The sequence below is a fragment of the Piliocolobus tephrosceles genome, chromosome 2, assembly GCF_002776525.5.
Source record: "Piliocolobus tephrosceles isolate RC106 chromosome 2, ASM277652v3, whole genome shotgun sequence".
Lineage (NCBI taxonomy): Eukaryota > Metazoa > Chordata > Mammalia > Primates > Cercopithecidae > Piliocolobus > Piliocolobus tephrosceles.
Window position 1 is genome coordinate 158,509,825 of NC_045435.1, and position 19,933 is coordinate 158,529,757.

Consider the following 19,933-nt stretch of genomic DNA (forward strand, 5'->3'; position numbering starts at 1 on the left):
AAAATATATCTTTTCATGAGAGACTTTCAAGCAAGGACAAAAATGTATATTTTAAATATATGTATTTTTATAACATTCCACCATATGATATATATGAGATATGTTATCTGTATACATATACATCATATATATCAATCATATATACATATATATGATATATATAAGATTTTCTATATATATATAAAGGAATGAACTATTGATAATCACAACATGGATGAATCTCAAAATAATCAAGCCAAGTGAAAGCAACCAGACCAGAAAAATAGTATATGTAATGTATGATTCCCTTTACATAAAATTCTAAGAAATACATATTAACCTATAGTGACAGAAAGCAGATCAGTGGTTGCCTGGGAAGGGGAAATTATTATAAAAGAGCATGAGAAAATGTTTGAGGGGTGGGAGGTGATGGATATTTTCATTAGCTTGATTGTTGTAATTTCACAGGTATATACAACAGTCAAAAGTTGTTCATTACACATTCAATATGAGTAGTTTATTGTGTATCAATTATACCTTGAAAATGAAAGAAAAAAAGAACTACTAATAGTTGCAACAGCATGGATGAATCTTTCATAAATATTCTATATGAAAGAAGCCAGACACTAAAGACTACATATTATGATTCCATATATCTGAAACTTCTCGAAAAGGCAGACTTACAGCACCAGAAAGCAGATCAGTGGTTGCCTTTTTCTAGGAATGAGAGTGGAGACTATATGCCAACAAGCACCAGGGAGATAGGGAAATAACTGTTCTAAAATTGGATTGTGGTGATCATTACATAATTGTAAAAATTTACTAATTGTAAAATAAAGTTAGCAGCAATTTTTAAAACATAATTTTTAAGGATAATATTAATTCAGTTTATGGTAAAATAAAGGAGTGAACTATTGATAATCACAACATAGATGAATCTCAAAATAATCAAGCCAAGTGAAAGCAACCAGACCAGAAAAATCCCAGCACTTTGGGAGACTGAGGGGGGTGCATCACCTGAGGTCAAGAGTTCAAGACCAGCCTGGCCAAGATGGTGAAACCACATCTCTACTGAAAATACAAAAATTAGCCAGGTGTGGTGGCAGGTGCCTGTAATTCCAGCTACTAGGGAGGCTGAGGCAGGAAAATCACTTGAACCTGGGAGGCAGAGGTTGCAGTGAGCTGAGATTGCGCCATTGCACTTCAGCCTGAGCAACAAGAGTGAAACTCCATCTCAAAAACAAAAACAAAAACAAAAACAAAAAAAAAAATTTACTAAAATGCACTGAACACTTAAAATTGGTAAAATATATGGTATGTAAATTATACCTAAATAAAGCTGTTTTTTAAAAAGCAAGAGCCAAAAAATTTTAGCTTATTAAATTGGCAACAATTTTTAAAACACAAATGTTAAGGATAATATTCAATAAATGTTTGCATTCCTACTGTATATTAAGCATTATTGGATACTGGCGAATGCAAGACAGGATGGGAAGACATACAGACACAGTTAAAATAGAGTGTCTTCACTGCTGTCTCACAGAAGAAGCAAATTGCAGAAACACTTCACTCTAGGCTTACTGCAGGAAGACACGCATTTTCAAACATTACTGGTAAAAGCATATTGCCCCAATGTCCCTGGAAAGTAATTTGACAATATATAGCAACAACTTGAATTTGTGCCCTTTGACTCCCTAATGATAATTCTGAGTATCTATTGTAAATAATCAGAAATTTGGATAGAATTGTGTCATCTAAACAGTTGGCATTGGTCACAGGTAATTCTAAAATAAATTCAAAGCAACACAGATGTTCAATAATAGAATGGTTAAATAAGTCATGGTATCTATGTGTCATAACATGCAGCTATTGAAATGTACTTGAAAATGTTTAATTTCATAGAAAAATCAAGATTACAAAATTGTGATATAATGTTTGTACTTAAAATGTGTGTAGTATATACACAAGCTAAAAGATAACACCCCAAAATATTAACAGTCATTAACTCTGGGCTGTGGGATTGCAAGTAATTTGGTTTTTTATACTGTTCTATAATTTATAAAGGTTCATGTAACGAGCATGTACTGTATTACTGTAACAAACGGGAAAAAATTATTTTTCTCCTTTATCTGTTTATATGGGTAATACATGTTCATTGCAGAAGAGTTAGAATGTAAACAAAAATCTACACCTAAAATTCACCACCCAGAGACAGGCTGTCTTATCACTTTGGAGTATATTCTTCTAGACATTTCTGCGCAACTAGATCATTTATTTTACAAAAAATGTTACTAATGTTTTATAACCTGCTTTAAAGGAAGAAGAAATAGCAGATCTAAACAAACAGACATATGTTCATCTGAAAAGAGAAACTAATGGCATCTAAAGAGAATAAATAACGGGCTCAAGCAAAAGTATTTTCAAGTTATGGTAGCACTGAGAGAATGTAATGTGCCAGTGTGCCTGGAAGGAAGAAAGAGGAGGCAGGGGGTTGCAGACAGCAGCACAGGTGAGGAGGGGTCACAAGAGGAGACGCAGAGACCAGCTGTAGTGAAATTCGACCTTTGTATATGAGAGGCTCTTGCTGCTTGCTGGATACCCCACTTCTCATGTTGTGGGAGATAAGATAAGGCCTACACAGAACACATGTGGGTTATGAGGTCCCAAGGGGCAAGGAGGCTTACAAAAGCCACAGTCTATAGAGCAAGCACTAGAATGTGAACAAAGGGAAGGACAAGGCCCGTTTACAGGAATAACAACTGACCAACTGGTGCAAAAGCAAGGCCAGACCTAAATTCCCAAGGCTAAATCAACTAGGGTTTCATCTCAAGAAAGAATCACAAATATGTTAGGGTGAGTCTAACTGTCAAACAAATTGCCAGACTCTCGTATCAGAAAGGGAAGAATGTTGGTACCACAGAAAGACCAGAGGCTTAGGAGCCAGACAGATCTGGTCCACTCACCAGCTGAGCAGGTTACTTGACTCCTGAGGCTCAGTTTCAGAAGGCATAAGCATCAGCTTCCTGAGGTGACTGTGAGAATCTAAGATACTATATGTAAACACCTGGCACATGGCTCATGATAAATAGTAGCTATTACTACTCCATATAGGAGAAATACAATATAACATCATGGGCCTGGTGCCTGTGATGCCAACACTTTGGGAGGCTGAGGCAGGCAGATGAGGCCAGGAGTTCGAGATCTGCCTGGCCAACATGCAAAACCCCATCTTTACTAAAAATACAAAAGTTAGCTGGGCGTGGTGATGTGTGCCTATAATCCCAGCTACTTGGGAGGCTGGGGCGGGAGGATCATTTCAATGAACCTAGGAAGGAGGTGGAGGTTGCAGTGAGCTGTGATCACACCATTGCACTTCAGCCTGGACAACAGAGCAAGACTCCGTCTCAAGAAAAGATAGATAGATGGATGGATAGATAGATAGATTAGATAGATAGATAGATAGATAGATAGATAGATAGATAGATAGATAGATAGATAGATAGATGTAAAACATCGTGGTTAATAGCATGAAATTTGAAGTTAGACAAACCTAACTTCAAATCCTTGCTTTATCACAGAAGCTATGGAATCTCAGGCATCCAAGCTTCAGCATCGCCTTTAAAAATAAGGGTACCACTTGCCACACTGAGCTGTTTTAAGGATTAAATAAGACAGTGTATATAATGCAAGGCCCTTAGGCATAGTGTCTGTGTAATCAATAAACAATGGCTGTTTATTACTACCACTTTTGTGATCACATTACCTAACCTCTCTGAAGTAGTTTATTCAGCTGTAACATTAGCATTCTATCACTTATCTTGCTCCCTTCACTCCTAGGGCACATTTTACTGCTTGACACAGTAAATATCTGTTGCATGAACAGCAAGATTGTACTGAGAATTAAGAGATAATATATAATGAATCTAACAATGTCTGGTATATAAATGCTAAAAAAAAAAAAATGGAGCTATTTGTTTTACCATTAGATTGTGAGCTCCTCAGGGGGCAAAAACGTTTTCTTAGTCTTGTAGTCCCAGCATCTGGCAGACTGTTAGGTAGGAGGTCCTCGGCAAATGTTTACTGAAAGACACAGACCACAGCAATACAGCAGCCACCCTCACTACAAGGATATCTACAGTGGTCCAGACGATTTAGCCCTTCAAAAACAACTTAAAATCCTCCATCTAACAACAATCACAGGTAGCCATTGTGCTAAGCATCTGTACCTCCTGATTTCAAGACTGGTAGTTATGTAATGTCTTCAGTAAGTAACCTAGTAATCACTACAGATCTCAGTGAGGTGAAGTAAGACCAAAGTTTCCATAAGTATGAGGCTGTAAACATTGCAAATTAACATGTCTAGCACACAAAGTGATCACAGCATACAACAGCATTTATATAAATTCAACCCTCGTAAGAGAAGCCAGAAAGACAGGGTACCAGTTACTTAATCCAAGTCAACTAAATGTGTTACCTATATGAAGATAACAGGTTATGATACCACATGTATAATTAACATTCTTACAGTTTATGCAATGGAATACATTAAAAATGCCACAGAAATTATGTAAAGCAGGCTAAAGGGTCTTCCATGTTACTATCCTAAGAAACCGAGACCCTCAATAATCAGAAACAAGCTTTTCTGCCAATTTGACTAATACTTGAAAAAAATGGAAAATACAGAGATTAAAATCACTCTTGGTTCAGTGATCCAGGGATAACCATTATTTTATACTTGGTATATTTCTTTTTGACACCTGTTACTAATGTGTTGAAAAACAGGACTTGGAATGCTTCAGTGTTCTCTCAAGCAGTAACTCACATCCATTTCCCTGTTATTGGACATTTGGGCAGTTTAGAACTGTTTCCTACTGAATGTTTTTAAAGGCAGCTTTTTCCTTTGTATTAAAAATATATGAATTACTCCGTCAGAGATCTACATGTACATCCATCAGCACTGGAAATTAAGGCACTGTAGGTAAAGGAGGCCAGCCAGAAACCCATCAGAGCAATCGTCCAGGAATGTAACTAGTGAGAAGTATGAAGCCAAAGTGTCCTCAGTGAGGCGGAAGAATGTAGGAGAGGAACAGGGAAACAGGGATAATGGAGGGTTGTGTGTATATATTAGGGTATAGAGAAAGAAAGAGAAGGAATGACATTAATTAATATTCCAAAACATGAGTTATAATATTACAGATATACTAGTTTAGAATTACTTTTTAATGCTTAATAAACGGAGCCTCTACATGGGCCTGAGATTAATGTTTTATTTTTTTCCACATTGAACAAAACCGTATCAAAGCCAATTTTAATTTATTTGAACAGATATTTACTGGTACCTACTCTGTGCCAGGGACTGTGCTTGGTAATAATTGAGACCCTGTCCTTCCAGTTCATAATTACAATATATTTAGCCCACATTTTTATGCTGTCTACATCCACAGTGAGTAAGAATTAACAATTGATAGCTTATGATTCTGGGGAACTGCAAGAGTTCCTTTAACCATCAAAAATGAAGTGAAATCTACTTCCTGGGGCAGGAAAGCAAGTGGTATGTATTAGGAAACTTCAGCAAGAGTTGAAACTAAAGGTGTTCTGGTCACTGGATGGGTTAAGAAAATTCAGTGAACCAAATATCCACCTTCCAAATATTTCAGCTACTCCATTTTATGTAAGTGGCTTAGGATATCTATTTTTAACTTAAAAGTATAAAGATAAATCACACACTTCTATTCCTGAAGCATTATAGACTTCAAACTAGAGAAATATGGAACTTTTATTTTATTTGTTGTTTGTTTGTTTGTTTTGAGATGGAGTTTCACTCTTGTCACCCAGGCTGGAGCGCAGTGGCACGATCTCAGCTCACTGCAACCTCCGCCTCCCGAGTTCAAGCGATTCTCCGACCTCAGCCTCCCGAGTAGCTGAGATTACAGGGATGTGACACCACGCCCAGCTAATTTTGTATTTTTAGTAGAGACAGGGTTTCTCCATGTTGGTCAGGCTGGTCTCAAACTCCCAGCCTCAGGTAATCTGCCCACATTGGCCTCCCCCAAAGTGCTGGGATTACAGGTGTGAGCCACTGCACCAGGCCAAAATATTGAACATTTTATTCTATGCCTATAGGTACGATATGTCTTATATTTGCCCAGATAATCCCTGAATCAAATACTCTATTCCTTTGTCCCTGTAAATAGTCAGAATCCTGGAAACTGGAATCAAAACATAACTCCCAGACAATACTCTGAAACTGTATGCCATCCTTTGTCAAACCATGTATGTCCCAGTCATTATCTCTGCTCATTCCAGCTTTTCTGTTTCCATGCCAGGAATCTGCAGAGCCCGCCTGAATACTTTTGCCCAGAAACTGCTCATCTGAAAGGGAAAACTTACTTAGGGAAATAAGTTTCTAAAGACAGTGGTGTTGCTGGCCAAATTACATGAACCATCATATCCCCTCATGCTGACAATACTATGTTAAAGAATTTGTCCTCAGGCTGGGCACGGTGGCTCACACCTGTAATCCCAGCACTTTGGGAGGCCGGGGGGTGATCACGAGGTCAGGAGATCGAGGCCATCCTAGCCAACATGGTGAAACCCCGTCTCTACTAAAAATACAAAAATTAGCTGGCGTGATGGCACGTGTCTTAATCCCAACTACTCGGGAGGCTGAGGCAGGAGAATGGCTTGACCCTGGGAGGCGGAAGTTGCAGTGAGCCAAGATCACACCATTGCCCTCCTGAGCGACAGAGCGAGATTAAAATGAATGAATGAATGAAAATGAATGAATGAATTCTGCACTCTCACCATTTTACTGATTCCAATCCTGTCCCGGCAGCTCTACACACTGTTTCACAAGAGCATTAGGACATCACTTTTCATTCAGCCATGCATTTTGAGCACTTAGTGCCAATCACTGTACTATAGCCCAAGGAAATTAGTGAGCTACAAAACGGACACTTTACAGTCACGTGGCGAACAGATTTAATTATGTAAATATGAAGGAGACAAATAAGATGAACCAATAATGGACAAGGAGTTGCAACTTACGGTGCTGAGGGAAGAACTTTTCTGAGTAGGTGACAAGACCTAAAAGGTTGAAAAACAGCAAAAATGTCCCAGGCAGGGAGTAAAATATGTGACTGTGTGCAGTGATTTTGAGGCAGGAAACAGTATGTTGGGGAGATTTTTAAAGCCTAGTGTGGCCAGAATATAGTGAGCAACAGAGGGAGATGTGATTACAAAGTCTAACGGGCCAGATCATGCAGGGCCTAGGGAAGCCACGGAAAATTGTTAAGCAAGGGAGTGATATAACCCCTACCCCTTAGGTTTTCTGAAGACCATTCTGCCAGAGTAGTGGAAGTGCAAGAATAGAAGTAGGGAGACAAATAAGGGAGCCATTACATACGTCTGAGTCAGATGTATGTGGTTAATTCAGGAGTCAAGAATCAGGAAACCTGCACGTGACATCTGATTAAAAGATGAACACAAGCTAGTCAAAGAGGAAAGGGCATTTCAGGCAATTGAAAAACATGTACAGTAGCATTAGGTCCCAAGACCATAACCTATTCCAACACCATAAACAGCCTGGTATGGCAGTAGCAAAGGATATGTGGCAAGAGTGTAATCCAGACAAGAAAGTATGGTACCTGAACTGAAGCCGGTGGTGGGAGGGAGGAAGAGGCAGGCTTGTATCCATATGGTCAACTGAAATGAGGTGAGGAAAGAGGAACTTGGGATAACTGAGTTTCTGGCTTTGAGTGGGCAGGTGACAGTGCCATTGACTAAAATAGGGAGAACCAGGGCAGTGGGAAGCATGAGTTCAAGTTTATACATGCTGCTGTTCTGAAAGAGCCATCTATATAGTAGGCAGCTGGATACATGGAGTTCTCCAGCTTAGAAAGAGGCTGAGGCTGGACATAGTTTAGAAACCATAGGTGAGTAAGTGGTGAGTAAAGCCATGGGAAAGACTAAGCTTACCAGGGAAGTACAAAATGACAAGAGCTTATTAGTCCAGAACCTGGGACACACTAGCATTGAAGGAGCAAGAGTTCTAAGATGGGTAATTTTATCGTGAGATGTATGGCACATTGTAGGATGTTTAGCACCATCCCTGCACGCTACCCACTAGATGCCAGTAGGACCCACTCACTTGTGACAAGCAAGACACAGACATGTCTCCAGACATTCCTAAATATCCCCTGGTGGGGGGGAATCACCCTAGTTGAGAACCAGCAAAATTAAGAGGAGTCTCCAGGATGCTGACAAAGGAGGGTTATTGAATGAACTTCCTTTTGCAAATGTTTTCTTCAGAAATGATATACACAAAAATGTATAACCCCTCCTGCAATATAGGATTAGGTGTCACTCACCAACATGCCCAAAGTCACATTAAGTGATCAAACCCAGATTGGAACCTGACTTTTACAATCTGACTCCAAAGCCTATGCTTTAAGGCTAAATCACTTAATCCCTAACTCCATAAGGTCTCCATTAGGCTACAAGAGATGTGAGGAGAGTGCTGCTTCGGTCTTTTTCATCATTGTAATCCTAGCATTTGGCTCTTACACTTAGCAATAGGAGTTCAAATATTTACTGAATGAGTCTCACTTCACACTTAACTGAAAATATGCCTTATTCATAAACCTACATTGAGGTATTTAACACTGATAGCTTACAGACAGCAAGTTAGGGCACCAAGGGGAAGAAAATGCTCCCATCCTGACAAGAAAGCAGCAGTGGTTTTGAGAATTTTGTTCCCCCTAACAGAGGCTCTGCCATCAACCATTTCACTTGCGTTAGCGGAAAGTTCCTCTCCTGTTGCCTCCTTATCCAGCACATCCCATGCCGCATTGAGGCCTCAAGGAGATGGGGGAAGAGGAGTGGAAACAAGAATAGAATGCAGTAGTTTTATTAAATGAACAAACTGTAACTTTTGACAGTATGGGAACAATTTTCTATCAAGTAAGCTTTTTAAAAAGTTTAAACCTCTAACCTCTATTCAAAAATGTTGGCTTAGGCTAGGCACAGTGGCTCACACCTGTAATCCCAGCACTTTGGGAGGCTGAGGGGGGTGGATCACCTGAGGTCAGGAGTTCAAGATCAGCCTGGCCAACATGGTGAAACCCTGTGGCTACTGAAAAAATACGAAAACTAGCCAGGCGTGGTGGTATACATCCATAATCCCTGCTTCTTGGGAGGCTGAGGCAGGAGAATTGCTTGAACCCAGAAGGCAGAGGTTGCAGTGAACCAAGATCGTGCCACTGCACTCGAGCCTGGGCAACAGAGTGAGACTCCATCTCAAAAACAAAAAGATGTTGACTGGGCACAGTGGCTCATGCCTGTAATCCCAGCATTTTGGGAGGTCGAGACAGGTGGATCACTTGAGGTTAGGAGTTCAAGACCAGTCTGGCGAGCATGGTGAAACCCCATCTCTACTAAATATACAAAAATTAGCCAGACATGGTCCCAGCTACTTGGGAGGCTGAGGCAGGAGAAATCACTTGAATTTGGAGGCAGAGGTTGCAGTGAGCCAAGATGGCCCCACTGCACTCCAGCCTGGGTGACAGAGCGATACTCCATCTCAGAAAAAAAAACTTCACACACACACACACACACACACGTTTTAGGAACTTGAATAGGTGCCCCCTACTGTATATACCTACCTCAGCATATTTTCCCTCACTAATTGGCCTTGGTATCTTTTTGATGAAGGGACTGTATGTCCACAGATTCCTGCTTAAATATTGTGGGAGATCCCTGCAAGGGCTAAGCCAGTGATGTCAAATACTATAATAAACATTGCTAACTGATGTACATTTTTCTGATGTACATATCTACATATGAGGCTCAGAGATAGAGCCTCAGAATATTTATCAGTATTTCAGGCAGCCACATCATTTCCAAGAGAAAGTATTTCATCTCTGCCTAAAGCCAACCTTAGGGGTAGCCTGGAGGATACAGTATTCAGGGGATACCAGCAACACCTAAAAGGTTTGGCAAGAGGACATCTTCCCAGGATGAATATCTAGGTCTAGGTATGCTGTAGAGGTCTACAAAGCAGAAGGATGGGAAATCTATAAACGGGCTTTAGTCAGTTTGACCTACACACTTGAACGTCTATTTGTGTTACTTGGAAGCCACGGAGGGAAGCTATAAAGCAATCTGAGAGTTGAGAAAGTTGCCACTGACCGACCAGTGGCGCAAGCCTGTAATCCCAGCACTTTGGGAGGCCAAAGTGGGCAGATCACCTGAGGTCCAGAGTTCCAGACCAGCATGGCCAACATGGTGAAACCCCATCTCTACTAAAAATACAAAACTTAGCCAGGTGTGGTGGCGCATGGATGTAGTCCCAGCTACTGGGGAGGCTGAGGCAGGAGAATCGCTTGAACCTGGGAAGCAGAGGTTGCAGTGAGCCAAGATCGTGCCACTCCACTCCAGACTGGGTGACAGAGCAAGGCTCTGTCTCAAAAAAAAAAAAAAAATTGCCACTTTGAGTGGAAACCACTTTAATAAGGTCATGTAAAGCTCATACTTTATGGACCTCAAATTTTTCTTAACCTTGTACCATCTGTAATTCTCTCACTCCCACCAACAACCATAGGGAAAGCTTGATATGGAACATTTTCAACAAATTCTGACATGGACTTAAGCTTTAAGGAACAGGGAGAAGAATGTGTTTTCTGCTCTGGAGTGTTGTCTCCTTCAGGGCAGTTCAGTTGCTCACAGCCTCCATTTAGCAACTAAAGATACCTTTGCGGGCTGGTCTTGAGGCTCGTGTTTGCCATATTGATTTCTACCCAACCATTAAAACTTTAATCAGTTAATTCATTTTTGCTTTATTTCAGTTTTGAAGATTATGAAACAGATGAACCTGCCTCTCCCTCTGAATTTGGAAACAAAGGCAGTAAAATACTAAGTGCAAGCCTTCCAGAGAAATGTGGAAAGCTTCAATCAGTGGATGAAGAATAGCTCCCAGTGTCTACAATGAAACGAAGATGTGTATTTTAAATGTTTCTTTCTTGTGAAGAGATGTTCTCGTTTGCATACTGCTTTTTAAAGACTTTGATTTCTCCAAGTGTGTATCTGCACTAGGAACTTTGTTTTTAAGCAGTAGGTCTGGATACACATTTAACTTAGGAGACTCCTCCAATTTGCCTCAAACCTCTTACGGAGCTTTTCCTCAGAAGTGGTACCATCGCCTTCCAAAGTCAGCACTCTACACCCTTGAATGTACCAAGGATCTCTTGGGGGCAGTGCCAAACACGGTTCTCTACACAGGTGACTGAAGTTGCCTCTGTGTTGGCTGGCATCCGAGTCCCCTCCGGGCTCCTATGGAGCCTAGAAGAAACCTTCACTTGCAGAAAACTTGAGTCAAAAAATTCTGGAACTTGAAAAAGTAGTGAGGGCCTCCAGAATTGACTTAGCCCTAGTAATAAAAGCACTGCCAAAACATCTCAGAGACTTCTTTTAATTATATGTATACTGGAGTTCAAAGATCTTGAACTTACCTGGCTTAATGTAATTTCACAGTTACCTGCCAAACTACTAGTCACTTTACATCCTCAGGTATTGTAACCACTGGGCCTTCCAACTTTGCTGGCAAGCTCTGGTAACCTCCCTGACTGTGGATCTTATATAAGATCTCAAGAAAAAAAAAAAAAAATCTTCTTAAATGAAGTACAGAATTTGACTCATACTTGGAAAAATCCCTTTTAACTTATCTTTTATTCATTGAACTATTGAATGATGTATTTAATCTCCAAATTAGTTAATACTGTTTTCACTTCCTATCAGAAGGCCTGCTTGAAGACATAAAGGAATAATGATACATTAAAATTCTTACCAGATATATTCCTTTCTCCTAGGAATATTAGACTAGCTAATAAAGTTAAGGCCTCAATGTTATTCCTTACTTCATGTTCAAAAAATTACTACAGATACTTCATCCACCTCAATATCAAGGAAATGGAAAATGATACACCTGTAAAAGAAAGCTATTATTTACCGTAGATGTGTTCACTGCAGAATCCTACATTTTTCATCAGGCCACAGTCCAGCCAAATCCTGCAATATCCTGGAAAAGAAACTATTAAAAAGAATAGACATTTCTGATGTAAGTAAAACCCCCAAGCAACTTAATATCCATCTGTCAGTCATCAGCTTTTCCCCTAGATTTTTTTTTTTTAAACTAGTTCTGAAAGTGTCAAGAATAGCTTCCCTTTCCACCCTACCTTGGTTCCCTCCTTGCTGGCATAAAAGCCAAGCAGTGAAATGAACCTTGGGTTAGGGTTATGGTAGGCAAAAAGAAAAGGAGAATTTAGGAAATATGCTATAAACCAGGTACAGTACAGTAAGTTAACAATCCTAGGACTCCTGTCACAAGCTCCCAGTTTCCTGTCATTTTATCTTCATTAGAACTGATCTTCCATTTAACTGTTACAGAAAGCAGTAACTACTGCAGCTATTTAATAGTTCACACAAAATAATTAAAAGCTTAAAAAAACAATTTTTAGGAAATATTCAATAACCTAAACACAGATTATTAAGATTATTTATGTGATAAATGAAATATCCTACCAATCCCATCCAGCCTTTACCAAGGAAGAAAAGCAATCATTTTATTTCAGATAGAAATACAAAAAAAAAAAAAATTTACTTAGAAGCCAGATACGGTTTAAATGTTTTATTATCCATAATGATCTAAACTACTATTAAGATTCACCAAAAAGTAAAAATAAAATTCAATTTTACAATATACTATTTGGCTTTTTTACCTTGGTTCTCCTTACTGAAGTCCTCTTGCTTTCACTTTCATTTGGTTTTTGAAGTCTCTAATTATTGGCTGGGCATGGTGACTCATGCCTATAATCCCAACACTTTGGGAGGCCAAAGGAGGTGATCACTTGAGCCCAGGAGTAAAGACCAGCCTGGATGACACAGACTCCGTCTCTACAAAAAAATAAGCTTAGCTGGGCATGGTGATGCACACCTGTAGTCCTACCAACTTGGGAGGCTGAGGCAGGAGAATCACTTGAGCCCAGGGCTTCGAGGCTGCAGTGAGCTATGATTATGACACTGCACTCCAGCCTAGGCGACAGAGCAAGACCCCATTCTCTTACAAAGTCTATTATAAAAGTACATCTATCAATACCATTCCATTTAAGATGGGCTATTGTAATAGTTTACCCACATTATTACATTTTCAGGAATTATAAGAATGTGTGTTATTGTACTCCTTTCTTGGAGCTGAATGCAAGGAATGTGAATTCTGAGGAATTAAGGTAGAATATATTTGACTTTCTGGTAAGAAAGTCAAATATAATCATTACTGCCAAACTGGAATTTTCAAGTTACCATATTCCAGGCCCCTTGATAAAAGCTAAGGGTTATTATCATAACCTTAATGCTAATTCAGTGAGAAATGAGTTTAATAGCATAACATTACCAAGGCAATCAAACTAATAAAATTCCATGTATCTTCCCTGCATCTTATCTATGTCACTGTGTACCATTCAAAGTGTTTATAAAACTCTAGATTGATCAAATGAGATTTGCTCGGCTTTTTGAAATGTTAAGATGTGTTTGGAGAAGGCTGCATGACTTTTGTTTTTCCCTTTTAGCAAAACTAAATAAAGTTGTCAAATACGAATCATGTTCATTAAGGTAATTACTATACACTCATGCTTTTAATCATACCTGCACCTCATTTTTATGTCTGTAACACTGTAAACAAGCTTGAATGTCAGAATAACTCTTTGAGCCCATGTGAAACTACAAAGAAAGGTCTCTGTAGTAATGATAATATACTGAGAAATGATTTCCTCAGGGGATAGGGAAGAGGACCAGAGTTTGTGAATGAGGCGGAGTTCACAGGAATCAAGGTAGACTTTAGCCTCATCTATAATGCATTATTTTAAAAGAATACGTAACTAACTGCGTGTTTTGGGGTACCTAAATTTTATTTAAGAGGCAAGGTCTCACTATGTTGCCCAGGCTGGATTCGAACTCCTGAGCTTAAGTGATTCTCCCACCTCAGCCTCCTAAGCAGCTGGGATTACAGGCACACACCACTATGCCCAGCTTTTAATTTTTTTTAAAAAAGTACAAAATACCATCCAAATATTAGATTTGGTCAAAATACTATACTTTGAACTTAGTATTTTCTAAAGCACTTCTATTTGTTATCTATGATATGGTTATGGACAATTTATTTTTCATCTGATTGCCGTAAAACTTTTACTCTTCTTCAACAAGGTCACCATGAAATTGTTTTAACTAAGAATACAATGAAATAAATGGAATTCTTTATCCCTAGGACCATACTACAACTCCTCATGGAAATGCAGACCTAATTAACCAAAAAGATAAAATGGTCAGCTCTAGAACTATTACCTAAGGTAAAAGATCATTTGATCATTTATATTAATAACAAGGACTCAACAATTAAGGATGTGTCATATTAAATGCTGCTATTCTTTGGTGGTTTCAAATCCTGTTGAATTAGTAAATCCACTTACTTCAGTAATAATCTCTCAATCATCCCTCATTAGCCATTTGTCAGCATTCCTAAATAACTCGTGGTATAAAGAAAAATAATATAAAAATCAAGGCACTGTGATTACTCTTCCCCAGATGTATATAATACAGACCATTCAGAGCATGCTATCCCAAACTCCTCAGTATTCTACAACATAGAATTAGAAAACTATCATTTATTGATAGATTTAAGGTGTAATACAGGTTTCCAAAAATGTGGCAGTGAGAATACCAGCATAAAAAAGAGAAACTTGTGCTAAAAACAACCTGAATTCATCATTGGCAATATTACATAACAATCAAGTCCCTCACATACTAATGATTTCCACTTTGTCTATATTGCCAACCTCCCATGCATCAAAAAAAACACAAGATTATCAAACTTGGGAAGCAATAAAGTACTCTATGAATTTTTTAAGATCATAATATTAGGAAAGTTTGGTCGATTTGCAAAATATATCCTCATCCATGTGTACAATCTCATTTCTAATCATTTTTGCAGTGATCATTAGTGAATAAAGAACAGATTTACAACTTTATATAGCAGGGCATCTGGGTTCAACACAAAACTGTTACAAACGTTAGGTAAATACATGTTTCATAAGACACTGCTAATACTTAAAGCAATTAAATAAAATTCCAAATCTTGGAAAGCAAATAAAGACAAGACAACTAAGAAGCATTTTCCACCATTTACTCTTGTTATCAAAAATAGTTCAACTCTTCTTGCAAAACAAAAACAAAATAGTACATACTGGACACATACATCACATTTTTCTTCCTATGGCTTTAGCCCACCCCCACCCCACCAAAAAAAAACAAAAACAAAAAAAACAAAACAAAAAAAAAACCCAACAACAAAAACTCTACCTGACCACATTCACAGAAAATGACACCAGGATACACTACAAAACAGAAGGAGGTGTCATCTGCTCTGTGTCCAAAGGTTTCTTCTCCATGTCTTGTACTAGGCGAGTAACCATCATTGAACATGCTGTGTGCCAAATCAAAACATAACTTCAACATATGTCGGATCTTACTAGAGATGGTGAACGTAGTAGAAATTGGAAATTTTCCAGCAGTATTTTTCTTTAAATAAGCACTGTCAAAGCTGCAGCTCTTCTTTTAAATCATAGATTATTTCATTACACCTAGTCAGTCCTTGTTTTATTTGGGCTGTGCTCTTTGAAGCAACTGACTAGATTTCCCTTCAACAGAATGTCTGTGACTCGTCTTCCCCATAAAAATTAACGGGAAGAAGTGCATTTAAACTGAAACATACTTTGTGCTTTATATGCAAGAGAGCATTCTAAAGAAAATCCTCCTAGCTTCAAACTACCTAAATGCACAGGTTTCATAAAAAGGCATTCTTATTAGACCTCTATAAAAGACGCCTTCATAATGAACAGCACCCTAAAAAGAAAAAAAAAAAAACTAGGAGCATATTCAAAATAAAGACTGTGGCAAATAAACTATTATAGAAAACAAAAGTCAAAGTGGCGGCCAGTGGCAATAAGTACAACACATAAATCTGGGCAAGTCTGGGGGCATTATTCCAATATTATTTTAAGTAAATCCCAATTACTAAAATTCTTATAATTTTTAAAAAATTCTGTCACATACTAGTCTAAATTTAATTACCTTCAGAATAAAACTACTCTCCTTCACTTCATTTATCCAATTAGAACACTGCTCAAAATGGAGGGATTTAGAATTTTTTCCCTAGAAATGAGTGAGAAACAGCTAAACACTTGTAGTCTTGACAGAATTTGTTTACTTTTTAAAAAGATTTCTTAAACATTCTAATGAGGGGGAATTTTTTCTTTTCATAATACTGCTGATTTAAGAACTGCTACATACACCAGTAGCCAATATTTCATGATCAGAAATGGTATGATGTCAGCACAAAGGCTGAGCTGGACACATCAGCTTTCCAACAGGAGAAACATCAATGGCATCTGAAGGCAGCACTGAGTTTCCTGAACTAATGGCTACTTTTCCACAAAAAAATTAGCACAATCTTTATGGACTGACTAGATACCACTTCCTTACATTTAATCATAAACTTTGATTATGCACAAAGCATGGCCATAAACAATGAGGTTAATGTTATTTTTCTTGCCAAAGTTCATTTTGTATAAATCAGTTGCATCAGCTTTGTTCTCAAACTATGAGGTTCTGTAAGAACTAAGGACATATAGTTGTAGGGTTACTCCTCCATTATCTGCAAACTATTTCCCCGACACTAACACATATAACTTAGCAATGAAAACACTTGATACAAGTGATCTATATGCAGGAGCTCCGGCAAGTTAAACCAACAGAACCATAGCTGCCGTAAAACTGTAGCTATTTCCCTACCAGGAGTAGGTTTAAAAGACCCACTGATTTAACAGTCGAATCTCATGTCTATAGCTTCATCCAAACTTTTATCATCATGTGTACTGGCAGCTAAAAACGTCGTTACTGGGGACCCTGTGACATTTATTACACTGGTGCTGGTACTAGCGTTACGCACAGCAATGCTAGTCACGTTAATGCCCAAAGTGAGCCTGGTCTGCTCCAAGGCCTTTTCTGGCACGGCAAATGCCTCCAGCTTCTTCTCCCCATTGGCCATATAGGAGTTTTGGCAGCCACGACATATACAATCTAAGCAGGCTTTGCGGTTAGAGTAGCAAGGGCAGCGTTGGCCTCGGCATGTAAGAACACTTGGATTTTGAGTAGCACGCCCACATTTACACCCTTTCTTTTCCTGGGGTTTTTTGTACACAGTCTTGGTAGGACTTCCTGGCATAAAATGATGACTAGGAATCTTTTCCTTTACTGCTTTGTCTTTTTTAAGAATACCTGGCTTGGTTTTAGAGTGAGATTTCTTGGATCCATGTTCATGACTCTTTTTCATGCTTTTAGTAGATAAAAGTACAGTCTTGCTGATTTTAGGCGTTGTGCCTCCATTAGGAACAGTTGCTATAGGTTGAAGAGAAATTTTGCTCTCCCGTTTCACCGTCACAGGAGCAGATGCCCCCAGTGTTGGGCCTCGAATAATGGTAGAAATTGGAAGTGGCTGAACTTTCTCACTGTCGCTCTCTGATCTGGATCGTTTTCTATTCAATTTTGCTATCTTCGGAGTTGCTGCTGTACATGATAACCCATGAAGTGCAGGACTGGTGGACATAAAAACATTATGGCTAAGAGACTGGGAAGAAAGCTGCAGAAAAGGTCCATTGGATACAGTGGCTTCCAAGTTCGGCTGCAAATTAGGGCAACAGACCTCTGTATTTGAAACAGTTTCTAAGCTGCGGAGTACTTCCTCAACACTCAGTAACAGAGAGTCTCCAGGTTTTATATCTTCACTGAAACTGCAGATATCAATGCCTGTGGAACATAAGTCAGTGGCTACCGTGTCACAAACGGGTGGCAGGCTGTCAGACAGATCCTCAGTTTTTATGTCAACAGTGTTACATACGTCAATCGTATTTGAATGTTCAGGTGAAGGAATATTTATACCAAATCTATCTATTGAAAGCCCATTATAAGTAGGCAAACCATTGATAACAGAACTGCCAATAGCAATGCTGAGGGTGCTTTCAGACATTGGAGATAAACTAGCTTGAGGATCAGTTGTGGGTTCTGAGGTTGAAGGTAAAGGGGAATGTGTCAAACACAAAGTAAAGGATGAATCTGAGGGTTTTTCTGTCTCCTCACAAAACAATGATCCATCATTAAGCAAAGCCAAAATATCAGAAGAACAGTCAACTGCTTCTATTATATCCCGTGCCAGTGTAGTCTGTGTTATATACTCGCATAGTTTTTTGTAGCAGTTCACTAGGATGCTCAACTGCTTGTTTTCCTCAAACTGCTCATAGTCTTTGCACCAGCTACAGGAAGGTTTCATCATCATTTTCTTGCCTTTACAAGTTTTGCAGACATAATGTTGGCAGGTGGAGTTGGTGGGTGCAATAGGATCTTGTAGCAAATGTCCTAAGGGGGAGAAGGAGGAAAGCACAGATTTTAGTAAAATAAATTTACCATTTCATAAACTGAAGTTTAGATGACATAAGTAATCTATTCAAAACTGAGATGAATTAAACTCACTAGGCCAGATAACAAAAAATGTATCTTAGAAGAAACAGAAGAATCCTCAATTAGCTCGCTTTATTTCATGCCATATTCCCCATTCAGTTATCTCAAACCAAAATCATCCTTGATTCTGTCTCTCTCTCCCCAAGCAATATGTTCTGGTCCATCTTCTTATCCTCTTCCTCCAAAGGCTATAAAGTTAAAGATGTGAAGATCAGACACCAGAAGCACAAATTAGGGTTAAAACCCTTTGGAAAGCCAGGTGTGGTGGCATGTGCCTGTAATCCCAGCTATTCAGGAGGCTGAGATGATGGCTTCAGCCCTAGAGTTGAGGCTACGGTGAACTATGATCCTGCCACTGCACGCCAGCCTGGGTGACAAAGCGAGACCCTGTCTCAAAAACAAAACAAAACAAAACAAAACCCTTTGGACCTCAACCTAACAACATGGCAATGCTACAACATTCTGAACAAAATCATAATGATTATTTTGTGCTGGACACTGGGGAAAAATATATGAGTAAGAGAGATTTAGTCCCTGCCCTCATAAAAGATAGTCTTGAGGGCATTAATCAGTAGAAAAGTATCTTCACAAAAAAAAAAAAAAAAAAATTTTTTTTTTCAACCAGTTTTTACCACATGTATACTAATCATAAACTTTAAAGAAAAAGATCAAAATTAGTTTCAGGCCGGGCACAGAGGGTCATGCCTATAAGCCCAGCACTTTGGAAGGCTGAGGCAGGCGGATCACCTGAGGTCAGGAGTTCAAGGCCAGCCTGGCCAATATGGTGACACCCCATTTCTATTAAAAATACAAAGAAACCAACCAGGCATGGCGGCATGCACCTGTGCTCCCAGCTGCTAGGGAGCTGAGGCAGAAGCATCACCTGAACCCAGGAAACTGAGGTAGCATGAGCTGAGATCACACCACTGCACTTCAGCCTAACCAATAGAGCGAGACTTAGTCTCAAAAACAGAAATAAAAAAAAAAAGGCTAGACATGGTGGCTCATGCCTGTAACCCCAGCACTTTGGGAGGCTGAGGTGGGCAGATCACCTGAGGTCAGGATTTTGAGACCAGCCTAGCCAACATGGCGAAACCCTGTCTCTACTAAAAATGCAAAAGTTAGCCAGGCAGGGTGGTGGGCACCTGTAATCCCAGCTGTTCGGGAAGCTGAGGCAGGAGAATCCCTTGAACCCAGGAGACAGAGGTTGCATTGAGCCGCGATTGTGTCACTGCACTCCAACCTGGGCGACGAGAGCAAAACTCTGTCTCATTTAAAAAAAAAAAAGGAGTTACAGTAGGAAAGAACTATGTTCAACTACATTAAAACAAAGAAA

General features: G+C 39.1%; 2 protein-coding genes across 3 annotated transcripts in view; one reads left to right on the forward strand and one right to left on the reverse strand.

Annotated features, from left to right (window-relative positions):
• Positions 1–13,623, forward strand: part of PPP2R3A (protein phosphatase 2 regulatory subunit B''alpha) — a 181,869-nt gene extending 168,246 nt beyond the window's left edge. Inside the window, exon 14 of the mRNA XM_023187834.3 lies at positions 10,824–13,623. Within this exon, the coding sequence (XP_023043602.1) occupies positions 10,824–10,947 (124 nt within the window). The 3' untranslated portion in view covers positions 10,948–13,623. The remainder of the gene's footprint in view (positions 1–10,823) is intronic.
• Positions 13,624–15,187: 1,564 nt separating this feature from the next.
• MSL2 (MSL complex subunit 2) overlaps positions 15,188–19,933 on the reverse strand; it is a 48,901-nt gene continuing 44,155 nt past the window's right edge. Inside the window, exon 2 of one of the 2 annotated variants that reach the window (XM_023187836.1) lies at positions 15,188–18,495. In XM_023187836.1, the coding sequence (XP_023043604.1) occupies positions 16,904–18,415 (1,512 nt within the window). In that variant the 5' untranslated portion in view covers positions 18,416–18,495 and the 3' untranslated portion in view covers positions 15,188–16,903. The remainder of the gene's footprint in view (positions 18,496–19,933) is intronic. The other variant, XM_023187835.2, reaches the window with a different exon arrangement.